Source organism: Varanus komodoensis, unplaced genomic scaffold (assembly GCF_004798865.1).
Source record: "Varanus komodoensis strain SLA01 unplaced genomic scaffold, ASM479886v1 scaffold113, whole genome shotgun sequence".
Lineage (NCBI taxonomy): Eukaryota > Metazoa > Chordata > Lepidosauria > Squamata > Varanidae > Varanus > Varanus komodoensis.
Window position 1 is genome coordinate 859,430 of NW_025335325.1, and position 12,157 is coordinate 871,586.

The window sequence follows — 12,157 nt, forward strand, 5'->3', positions numbered from 1 at the left end:
GCCAGGAGCAGTGGAGAGGAAGGGGGCGGGGCCAGAGGGAGCAGGGGCGGGGCCAGGAGGGAGCAGGGGCGGGGCCACCGGCCGGAGGGGCTTATAAGGCATCGTCCCTTAGCTGCAGCCCGGGCTGCCCAGGGACTCCCTTCCCTGGGGGTAGCCCCCCCCCCCATTTAAATTAGTATTTCATCCTTGCGTGGGAGTTTGGGAGAACTGGGCGAGTGAAGGGTAGTGCAGGACGGACAAGGCGGGGGACCGAGGCAGGGCCTCTGAGGGGTTCCCAGTGGCAGGCCAGGAGATGGCCTTGGCGGGAGTCACGGGTCTTTCTGCCGCTGCGGCAGCTGCGACATGTTCGCCCAGGAGAGGCAGGGCTACACTCGCCCTCGGTGCAAGCTGGTGGTCTGCTGGAGGAGGAGGTGAGCTGCCTGAGGGCCGAGAGCTCTCCAGGCCCCCGGGAGCAGCCCCCCTCTGGACAAGGGTCGAGGGAGAGGCCACCGGAGGAGCAGCTGCGGAGACATGGAGGCATGTCACCCACAGGAGGAGGGGGCCAGCACAGCCTCCTCCTTCCCTGGCGCTGATCTGGAGCTGGGAAGCAGGCTCTCTCCACCTGGGGAGGCTGGGGCTGATGAGGCCTCGGGGGATCAGCCTGGGACCACATGCGGCCAGGGAGCCTCTGCAGGGGAGGCGAGGGCCAGGGCACGGCTGCCCACCACCACGAGGAAGACGCGGTGGCGGGTGATTGTTGTTGGGGACTCCCTGCTGAGGGGCACTAGGTGGTGGTGTGCTGCCCCGACCCCGAGGCGAGGGAGGTCTGCTGCCTGCCGGGCACGCGCATCCGGCTGTGAAGGACAGAGTGGAGCGCCTCGTTCCCTCTGGGGGTCACCAGCCTCTCCTGGTGATCCATGTGGGCACAAACGACGTGGCCAGGCAGGGTCTGGTTGGGACCACCAGGGACTTCGAGGCCTTGGGGAAGGAACTCCGGGAGCTAAAGGCCCAACTGGATGGATGCAAAAGGAGGTGGATAGAGGGATTAGAAGAAAGAGGAACCTCCATAGGAAATGGAAATGGGTACTGGGGCAAATAGAGAAAAGGATATACTGGGAGGAGGAGGCCCGTTGCAGAAGGATTCTTCGCAAGCCTAAGGCTGATTACGAGCTGAGACTTGCCAAGAATATCAAGAGCAACAAAAAGGGCTTCTTTCAGCAGGTAAATAGGAAGAGGAAGGGGAGACAAGTGGTGGGACCACTAAATAAGGAGGAAGGAGATCCAGTGACTGATGCGAGGGAACAGGCACAGAGGCTAAATGACTATTTTGCCTCTGTGTTCTCCCCAAAGCAGGACGGGGGATATCCGCATAGGAGATTAGATGAGCCAGGGATTTAGGGGCACAGATTAGAGTCACCCCCCTTGAAGTTGAGGGGCTCCTCAGGGCATTGGACATTACAAAGGCGCCAGGCCCTGACAGGTTACACCCGAGAGTACTTAGAGAGTTGGCAGGGGTTCTCTCACGCCCGCTGGCTCCATTTTTGAGGCCTCGTGGAGAACAGGTGAAGTTCCAGAGGAATGGAGGGTGGCATCAGTGGTCCCAGTTTTCAGAAAGGGTAGTAGAAGGGACATGGGGAATTACAGACCTGTTAGCCTTACGTCCATTGTAGGAAAAACAATGGAAAGGCTCATAATAGACAGAGATCTAGTGATACTGGATAGGGAAGGGAGGCTGGCGGCCACACAACACGGCTTCCGCAAAAACAGGTCCTTCCAGACAAACCTTGTGGGATTCTATGACAAGGTTTCGAGATGGCTGGATGGAGGGGATGCAGTGGATGTGGTATACCTGGATTTCAGCAAGGCCTTTGACAAACTGCCCTGTGATATCCTGGTGGAGCAACTGCGGAGTTTTGGGATACACCAAAGCACTGTCCGGTGGATTAGGGCATGGTTGACTGACCGAAAGCAGAGGGTAACCATTGGTGGGGAATCATCGGGATGGAAGAAGGGGTGAGCAGTCTGCTGATCAAATTCGCAGACGATACTAAAACTGGAGCAGTGACCACGAATTAGGAGCAGGTACTCCAGATCCAAAAGGATCTGGACAGACTATGGAAGTGGGCAGGAGACAACAGGATGGCGTTCAATGTGGGTCTTGCACTTGGGGCATAGGAATAGGTGTCATAAGTACAGGTTAGGTGACAAGTGGCTGGAGAGCAGCACTTGTGAAAGGGACCTTGGGGTGCTGGTTGACTGCAGGCTGAACTTGAGTCAGCAGTGTAATGCGGTGGTCAAGAGGGTGAACGCCACCCTTGGTTGCATGGCCAGAAGTGTGGCTTCTAGATCGAGAGAGGTATTACTACCACTCTACATGACTCTGGTGCGCCCGTAACTGGAGTATTGTGCTCAGTTTTGGGCCCCTCATTACAAGAGGGATACAGCCAGGTTGGAGTCAGTGCAGCGTAGGGCCACAAGGTGGGTGGCCGGTTTGCAGGGGATGCCGTATGAAGCGAGACTGAGGGAACTGGAGAAGAGGAGACTCAGAGGGGATCTGTTGGCGATGTGCAGGTATGTGAGGGGATGTCACATGGAGGTGGGCAGAGACCTGTTCTCCCCTGCAGAGGAAGGCAGGACACACTCCAATGGAGCTAAGCTCAGGGAACCAAGGTTCAACTTGGATGCCAGGAAGCACTTCCTGACGGTCAGGACCCCAAGGGTGTGGAATGGGCTTCCACGAGAGGCCGTTGAGGCCCCATCGGTGAGGGAGTTCAAGGATAGGCTGGACATGCACATGGTGGGCATGTCGTGAGTGGAGCCGGCTGGTGCCGGAGGTCGGACTGGATGGCCCGGGAGGCCCCTCCTGACTCGCTCTGTTTCTATGATTCTATGAACAATGAGCAGGGCCATCAAATCCTCTGCTCTGTGTCAGGCTCTGGGCTGCTCCAGGGCTTCCTCTGAAGGCCAAAACCGGAACAGCCACTGTAGTGTTTGCAGGATCATTCCCAGACCCTGCTGGAGCACCGTCTCCTGAAAGGAGCCTGTTGGGAGGTCTGGGAGATGAGCTACAGAAGAGCAGGACCTTCCCTGCCCTGACTGCCTGACAGTGCCGGTCTTCCTGCTGGCTCCGGTAGGGTCAGGTCTGGTGCTTTGCCTGGTCTGGTTCCAGCCCAGCCTTGCTGCACGTGCTGCCTTGCCTCAGGCCTTCCAGCGAGTTGCCCCTCCTGCAACCTGCTTTGCGGTCTCTCATCTGCGGTGCAGGCCTGCCTGCCTGCCAGCTGCAGCACATTCCAGACCCTGCCCCTTGCCTGACCCTTTTGGATTGGTTCTGATAGGTGTGAAAGGATGATTTGAAATAAGGGAGTAAAGAGATTTAAAAAGGTAACAAAGAAAATTACTTAGCCCAAAGGAGGGGAGGGGCCAAAATCAGCGAGCACAAGGTGTGGGAAAACAGGCAGGAGGGCAAATACTTCCTGATTGTTTATTAACAAGCTGGGCAGAACAAGATGAGCCTCTTGTAGCCCCACAGGGAGTGGGGGGGGGCAGGGAAGATTGGGGAGAAGGGCCGGTGCTGGGGCAGCGCGGAGCAGGCAGGCGGAAAGAGTGTAACTCTCAGTACCCTATAAGCCAATTAGGGGAAAGGAGGAGGGAACAAGCGGCCGGCGCAGGGTTCAAAAGGAGGTGTGAACATCTGCTCAGGGGAACAGAAAAGTGGGAAGGAAAACATTCGCTCCTGTTCCCTTCATTGCAATAAAGTTTTAAAAGGAACTCTCTGCATGCCTGGAATATTTTTCTCTTCCGGCAGAAAGAGTTCCCTCCCTGCCTTGTTGTTTTGTGTTGCCACACTTTGCTCTGCTCCTTTGCCTCGTTTGCCACGCCATCACTGCTCTTGTATCCTGCCTCAGGTCCCTGTTCTTGTCACCTTCCTGGTTCTCAGCCCTTGTCTTGATCACAGCCACCACCTGGCCTTCGTTGGATGCTGGGGAAGGAAAAACTTTAAAGACGCACCAGACCACTTACGAGAAAGTCACAATCCAGACAGACTTTTATTCACTGCTGCAAAATGCAGCTGTAGGGAGAGCACCCCTGAGGGCCCAAGAGTCAACCAGGCAACTCCGCTCCTGTCACAGGAACGGCTTTCTCTAGGTCACATCGGTCACCTCTGGTCTCTTCGTGGAACACAATCAAACAGGAAAGAAGGAACTCAGTGTTGCAAACAGTTATCAGGTGGCAAACTTTGCTGAGCCTTAGCCTGGAGATTTCAAAATGCCAGCGGTAGCTGCAAGAGATGTTTCTTTCCAGAAACTTAATCTGCAGAGGTCCTAGGCTTAGTTATACTTCATTTCATGATACACAGGGGTGCCATAACTTTAGCTGACCTGTAAACTACTTTTCTTCCACATTTCCCCCTTGGACGGCTGAGCTTCATCCTTGGAGAGGCAACTGCCTCCTCTTTTGTCATGCAACCATTTCAGTATTCTCTCTCCTGTTGGTCTGTGGTCTATTCATATTGAACAAAATTCGGCATCATTGTTCTCTCTGTTGCTCGGTTACAATTTGTGTTATCAACATTTGCATAGCATTGGTTTCAGCTTTAGTAGTCATACAATAAAACTTTACAATTCGGGTTATACAGGATTTTATTAGTAAATGACTGGTATAGATTAAAGCAAAACAAAGTGATATAATTCCTTTAGAATGTGGACCTAAAGCAAGGTCAAAACCTAAGCACAGGAACTCACTGACAGCCCAGCTGATCTGCAGCAGCAGCATCCAGGTCTGGAGTTTCTAGCATTGCGCAGCTGCTTTAGTTGCCAGGAGAACTTGGCATGGACCCTTCCAGGGAATTTTTCTCCTGATGTACTTCTGGGCACATATACTTAGTTGCCCAGCCCATGGAATGACCAGACTTGCCAGCTTTTGTAGGTAGTGCAGTGCATGCCTATGAATGAAAGGCTTTAATACATTTTGTTAAGATTTTCACTAATTCAGTAAAATTTCATCTGCCACATGAATGTCCTGAAGAACCATATTTGCTCAGGAAGAATACAAGACTCATCCCCAGTTGATTTCATGCTCATTAAAGCTTCTGATAAAGCATCCGGCCATTTCTGCTCTGTTCCAACACAAATATTTTTAGCTTACTCTTGTGGGTTCTGCTTTGTTGTGCTACTGTCCCTGCTGATTCAAGGTAATGACAATGGAAATTTTGCTGAATTTGGAGTGCTTCACTGACTTGCTTTGTCTACAGAAATGTGTCTCCCTGGTTGGGTTTATGGATAATGGTAGTTTAAATCGTAGAATCGAGTTCACAATAATTTCTCGCTTACAGGGATGGTACTTGCCTTTGTAGATAGGTGTCAAGATGCTTCAGCTTGGCCTGAATGCATGCACACCCAAACTAACACATATTTAAACCAATAATACTTGGTCATTTGGATGAAATAAATCTGAATGTTCATAAAACCCCAAAGAGGGGCTGCACTGCCCTTTTTGTCACTACATATCTGCCCACACACTCGGCCTGACAAATTGGGCATGCAAAACTATTGTGCTGAGCTACTGTAAGAAAATTCAGTGCCAGTGCATCAAGCTTTACATCTTTTGAGACAGGACCTATCCCATAATATGCACGGGCTTGGTGTGGGATCTTGGCACAAATGGGCAGCTGTCCTGACTCTGTCAAATCAGCTCCTGCTAGTCTCCAGAGTTTTGGAATCTGGGCCTGATTTTGCTTATCAGCGGCATCTTGCAGTATGGTTCTGCTCTTGGAAACCAGCTTCCTGTCCGAAAACAGCAAATTAGTGTCCCAAGAAATAGAAATCCTGGCAAGTTTGGCAACTCAAGCCATTTGTTTCCTCTCTCCACAACATCTTTACCCTCTGAACTGCACATTTAACCACAACTACCTTGTGCAGGTAATGGGAATGCAATTCAGTAATGCATCCACAAAAAGATCATTCCAAATTTGAACTCAGTCTCCTTTGCTTTTGTAAGTGTCTCAAACAATATACCTTTCTAGCTGCATAACAAAAGTCTGCATATAGTTTCTGTTTTGTCATTTTCATTTATTTATTTATTTTTCAGGCTTAGATGCTGTTTAATATCCCAACAGGACTTGGTTATTCTTTGCTATGACACACACGAGCAAAATCGCTTTAGCAAGACCTTTCCTTCCACAAAATGCACTCCTGCTTTCTGGCTTTGGCCTGATCCTTGACTATGACCTTGCTTCTGACTTCACAATTGGACTTGGGACTGTGCTTAGAATCAGTCTTGCCTTGATCTAACCCTAACCCCCAGAGCCTGACACTTAGACTTCCAAGTCCAAGGGAAGCCATGATGTGGCACCAAAATGCACGGGTGCACTCTTGTAGCAGATGCCATCACTGCTGGGTCAACATGTCCCCTCCCAGGAGGAGCACCCTCTGTCCTCTGCCTTCCCTGCACAGATGAGCATTTGGCTCTTCACCACACCCTCAGTCATTCACCACCTTAACCTTCTGTCCCCTCCAAAGGAAGCTCTGTGGATTCTCACCACCGATGCCTCTCTCCAGAGCATCTTCACCACAGCTTAAGCACATGCAGGAACCTTCAAACACTCTGATGCTCTGCACATGAGACTTCTAAGGCAAGAACCCTGAAGCTCATCCCTAGAGTGTTTTTATCTTGTTCCCTCCCCCCCCCCATTTCAGGGGACCACACAAAGGGCTTGGGGACCAGCTCTTTTATCAAGATGAGCTCATTCCAGTTCAGATGTCCCCTCTCATTCTCACCAAAGTGCAACATGTGAATGAGACAAGAAGGGGTTTTCGCATCAAGTATTTATTTTAACAAAATCAGCCTAAAACTGCAATCCAAGAAGTTTTTTGAAGACAGAAAGGAAAAGTAGCACTTGGTTCCTTAACAGAATTGTGCCCTGGCTTCAGGCCCAGCGTGGGAGCCTTGGTTGCTTGCAGGCAAGTTTTGCAGTCCCAGGCATGCCCACTCAGAAGGAAATCCATCCATATCACTGCCAGACCTCCGTGTACCTGAGGAGTTCTTGAGCCTCTTCCCGGCTACTGCTGGGAAAGCACAAAAGATTGCTCTGGATGCAAAAAAATGCCATTTAAATGTGCTTCTGCCAGGCATTGCATCCAAGGATTCAGTAGAAAACCGATTTGCAACCAGAATTCTTCCCAGTTGGCATGGAAATGGAGATGTCTCTCTCACTGGCCTTCTGCACCCTCCACATTTTTTACAGAGTGTTATAACTAGCTACTTCCACCCCCAACTTCAGGAAGGCCATGTCAGCTTCACCTCTACTGGCAGGACTAAAAAATGCAAGGGCAGGGGTGCTCAGGGCAATATCCTGGGGGAGCATCCAACGGATGCATGCTTGAAGGCCTTCCAGAGCAGCCTCAGGGAAGCCTCCCGGTGTCCATGCACCATCTGGCAACGGGGAGGGCAGTGAAGAAGGGTTGCAGCCAGTGCAGGGGTGCTTGTGAGACAGTGTCAGCATCTTCCCTGGACAGGACAGTCCAGTCTGGCCTGTGGCACAGGTCTCCTTCCTCGCTGGTTAGAAAATTGGGAAATGGCACAGAAAGCCAACAGCAGAACAGTGGAGCGATGCCCGTCCATCAAAGTGAGCGGCTGATTGTGAAGGCTTGTGATTTAATGGGGAAATGAACCCCAGGGGCGAGAAATTCTAGGATTGGAGGTATTTGGCTGGGCAGGGAAGATAAACAGGCCAATCAACTCAGCTGAGTTCAGCCAGAAGGCCAGGTGAGGACAGGTGCAGCTCAGCCAGCGACTTGGGAATCCTGTGACAGTCCTGACCCCTCAGTGAGGGAGGGAGGCATGTTGGCCCAGCATAAAGGAACAGCTGCTTGCTTAACGCGGTATATCCCTCATTCACCATGACAGCCCCCTCTGCCCTAGATCATGGGTTGTCAACTGACACTGACCCAGCACAGACAGTACTTGGGGTATTTAGAGTAGAGGCTGCATGAACGTCCCATCCTGTCCCTTCCCTTCTCCCACCTGATTTCACTGGCACCTGGCCTTGCTGTGATGGGTTGCAGGCTCACCCGGCCCATCCAGCAACAGGTGACCTGTTCCCCAGTGCATCTTGGAGGGCAAGTGCAGTTAACCAGTGGGAACATCAGGGTGGAGCATGGGAAAAAGGGAGGGGAAGGGAGGCCAGTTTGCCTGAGTCCTGACCCTGCCCTTTGCGGTATGGAGGGTCAACTGGAGGAAGCCAAATAATTTAATACAGCTCCAGCCCACTCTGTGCCACTTGGCAGGTCAGGGACCTCAGAGTCCCAAGATGGGCCAAGAAAATCTGCTCTGGGCCACTGATGAGGCCTTGCAGAAAATGTGCTCCTGGGACTTGTGCATCGTGTTTCATAAAAAGCAGATCTTGATCCCTGAATCTCAGGTGACCACATGGAAGAAACAAAAGGGAAGGACATGAGCAAGTGATTGTAATCTCCTGAAATGAAATAATAACAGCCCTTGTACCATCGAGCAGCTCCCACATGGAAAAGCTTGTATATTTCCTTTGAACAACCGCAACAATTTCTTCATTTGTTCTGCTCTGAAGCTCACACTCTGTATAATGGTTTGCATTTTAGTAGGACAGTTTGAAATGTAGCAACACATAATAATAAATAGGTTATCACATTATTGCTGCTCTTGTTTGTTCTGAAGTTCAGAAACCCTTAACTGCTTGCATTTTGGAACAGCAGAATTGCCATTTCTACAGAAGCAAGAATCATTGTGCGAGAGTGAGGGTGGGGGACCCAACAAGGATTCCAAAGAGACAAGCCCTGAACAGTTATCCAGTCAGCCAAGCTTAGTAACCAACATGCATGTCCTGAGCTGGGCCAGTGCAAAGAACGTGGCATACCCGAATCACAAGCAAGCATGTGTGCGCCCCGCATGTCTCAGCCATGGGTCCTTCAGCCAAGAAGGCTGTGGATGGAGCGCCCTCTCCTCTGAGGGTGGGAGCTGGGATGGCAGCAAGCTGGCAGTGAAGCAGCGTTCAGACGCAGAAAGAAAGGGGGTCTCTGGCACGGTGCAGCCAAGGCTGCCGCCAATCGCTCGCCTCCAAGGGCCATCTCGCCAAAGGGAACTGCAGAGCTGCCATTTTGCGTGAGCCAAGCGCAAGCGATCATGTTGTCAACCCAAGTGAGGAGGAGAGCTCCAACAGGAAGGCCCAGAGAAGGAGTACAATACGAATTAGAACTTGTGAGGTACTGTCAGAGCAGAGCTGCTGTCTGTCTATTATTTTGACACAATCCTCCAAAGAAGGAAACACATCATGCTTCAGAGAATCCAAAGTGGAAGAGGACTGCATTTGAGAGAAGCTGTCGGAGCCAAGCAGGCAGCGGGACGGATTTGCTGCAACGACTGCCATCCACCCATAGCTGCAAAACATTTAGCACTTCCTTGGCTCTCTCCAATCAAGAAACTCATTGAAACATTCTGACATTCTTTCTCCCATCCTTTGAGGTGCAAGCAAGAATACCATCTGCAAACAACTTCCTGCAAGAAAAGTGGTATTTCCAATCTACAGTTTTAGATTCCTCTGTCCTCTCTGAATCCCCCACCACTCTTGAGACCCTCAGAAGCTCTGGTAGACCTCAGTTTTCTTTCCACAGACCAGGTCTGGCTGGTGGATGGCATTCCACATCACTAGCATCTCGTAGGGCACAAATCGATGGACCAAGAGGAGCTCTCTATAGTAACAGGGATCGAACGAGCTCACTCGCGAGGACGGCAACCTCACGCCCACTGTCCGGATACCCATATGGGAGGAGGGCATGAGCCCTGCTTTCTGCAGGCACATCCCCAAGTAGACGTCATCAATGGGGAACAGCTCAATGCCAAGAGATTCTTTGTAGATGGTGCGGGAAGTGTAACCAGACATGAGCAGGCCCCCGCCCCCGCAATACGGCGGGTAAGAGTTGGACGTGGTCACTTGCTCTGGCACATAATATTTGCTCCACTTCTCACGGATGGGGCCCACGTTGGTAATCAACTGCCCCACAAAAAGATGTTCATCTCCTGCACCAGGAACACTCAGCAGATAATGGACAATATTGTTGGTGTTGGCAAAAACATCATCATCGCCGTTGAAGATGAAACGGACGCCCGGGCACCTGGCCTCCATCCAGCTGTGGAACAGAACCTGCTTGAGGGTCAAGTTGAAGAAGCTATCCTGGAAGGCCCACTGGAGAATGTCCCTGTTCTCCTCGGACTCTAGCTTCAGCAGCCGGCTGAGCTTCCATGCTTCCTGGGCATTTGCTGCTTCCCCCACGAGGAAGACCCGCCGAATGCGCATGCCTGCAAACATGCGTTCTTGCCCCCACGTCTTGCGGATGACCTCACGCCGCTCATAGTTCCCGGGTGAGGACTTGATGGCCAAGAGCAAGAAGACCTCATGGGAGATTTTTGGACTGCCGCATTTCTCTGGGACATCTAGGAGCAGTGGGAATTCTTTGCAATGTTTATACCACAAGAAGTCTTTGATGTGAGCAGGCAGTTCTGCAAAGCCAGAGACATTGGCTGCCAGCTTGTTTGCCTGGCACTCCATGATGGGTTTGGACATTTCAGTAGTAATTGGCAGGATCAGAGCTGGGCCTTCCCTTTCCTCCTTGGAAACATGCACATTGGAAGGTCTGTTTGTTTGGAGAAGAAACAACAAGCCTGTGAATCCTACCACAATCAGGAGGGTGGCTTCCAGCTTGTAGCACCAGTGCCGAAGCATCCTCCCCTGAAATGAGATGAGATGAGATGAGATGAGATGAGATGAGATGAGATGAGATGAAATGCAAGGAAAGGAAAGGAAAGGAAAGGAAAGGAAAGGAAAGGAAAGGTCAGGTCTTGGCGGATGAGGGATTCACGGTAGTGCTCGCACAGCTTTGCTGTGTTCCCTGCTGCAGGAGCACTACCAATGGCAGCAATTTAAAAAGGCAGTATTTCTGGAAGCCCATGTCATGTGGTGGTCTGTGTGATGGACTGGGCTTGGGAGACCCAGGTTCTAGTCCCTGCTCAGCCATGAGGCCCAGTGGGTGACTTTGGACCAGTCACTTCCTTTTAACTTCTTGAAAGCCAGTGTGGTCTAGTGGTTAGAGTGGTTCTGGGACTCAGACCATCTGGGTTCTGTTCCCCACTCAGCCATGGAGCCAACTGGGTGACTCTCAGCCCAGCCTACCTTGCAGGGCTGTTGTAGTGGGGATAAAACTGAGAGCAGGAGGAGAATGATGTGAGCCACTCTGAGTTCTTTAAAAAAAAAGGGCAGGATATGCATTTAATTAATACAGAAAACATAAATAACCTACCCTACCTCAAACACCAGTTGTTGTGAGGATAAAAATGGAGTGGAAGAGTATATAAGCTGCCTTGAGTCCCTTGCACAAGGGAAAAAAGTGAGATATAAATGCAGTATCAATGCTATTCAGATTGATGTAAATCATGTTGACCTATCTCACAGGAAGTTATGTGGAAGGGGCAGGGCTGTCTTAACAGCACGATGGGCCCCGGGCAAAGCAGTGTCCTGGGGCCCCTACAGCAACTACAACTACTGTTAACTTTGGAAGCTTTCCAATTTTCCAAGGGTTAACACACACAGATTAGTATGGGGCCCAGGGCAAGGGCCCATCAGGCCCAGGCGATCAGACAACCCTGGGAAGGGGCACTTATGTGAACTACCTTGGGTCCCCTGCAAGATAAAAGGCAGGGAAAACAGGAAATGGAGTGACACCTGTTTCAGTGGAGGGCTGTTTCTGATGCCACGCAGCTGCAGAGGGTGTGATGTTTGCTGGGACCAAGGCTCAACCCTTGTGCGACAGTCAAAAAAACTAATCCAAAAATACATCTGGAGAGCATTTCCTGGCCTGAGCCATGCTGTGCCATTCCTCACCTGCGATCAAAGGTGCCTTGCAGTTGGAAATGCATCTGCCATGGCAGAAGAGTATGCACAAAATATTAGGAAGCTATCATAAACACTTGAGGGAAAGCTTTATCATAACTGGAAGGGACCGATCTTTGGTGTGGCGAGGTTAAGAAAGACGACTGTTGCAAGCAAAGCTGTGGTCACCTGGGTCTCAAGCTCACACCCATGGAAAAGCAACCCCTCTGGCCCCGCCCCCTCCTCTCCGCTGCCCCGGCCCCGCTCCCCCGCCCAGCCCCT

General features: G+C 51.2%; 1 protein-coding gene across 1 annotated transcript; it reads right to left on the reverse strand.

Moving 5' to 3' along the window:
* Nucleotides 1-4,893: 4,893 nt before the first annotated feature.
* On the reverse strand, nucleotides 4,894-10,732 carry B3GNT3 (UDP-GlcNAc:betaGal beta-1,3-N-acetylglucosaminyltransferase 3). Its single transcript, XM_044421005.1, has 2 exons — nucleotides 9,491-10,732; nucleotides 4,894-4,921 (listed from the first exon to the last, which is right to left on the reverse strand). The coding sequence occupies exon 1, from the start codon at nucleotides 10,730-10,732 to the stop codon at nucleotides 9,587-9,589; it is 1,146 nt and encodes a 381-aa protein (XP_044276940.1). The 3' UTR covers nucleotides 4,894-4,921; nucleotides 9,491-9,586.
* Between the last annotated feature and the right edge of the window lie 1,425 nt (nucleotides 10,733-12,157).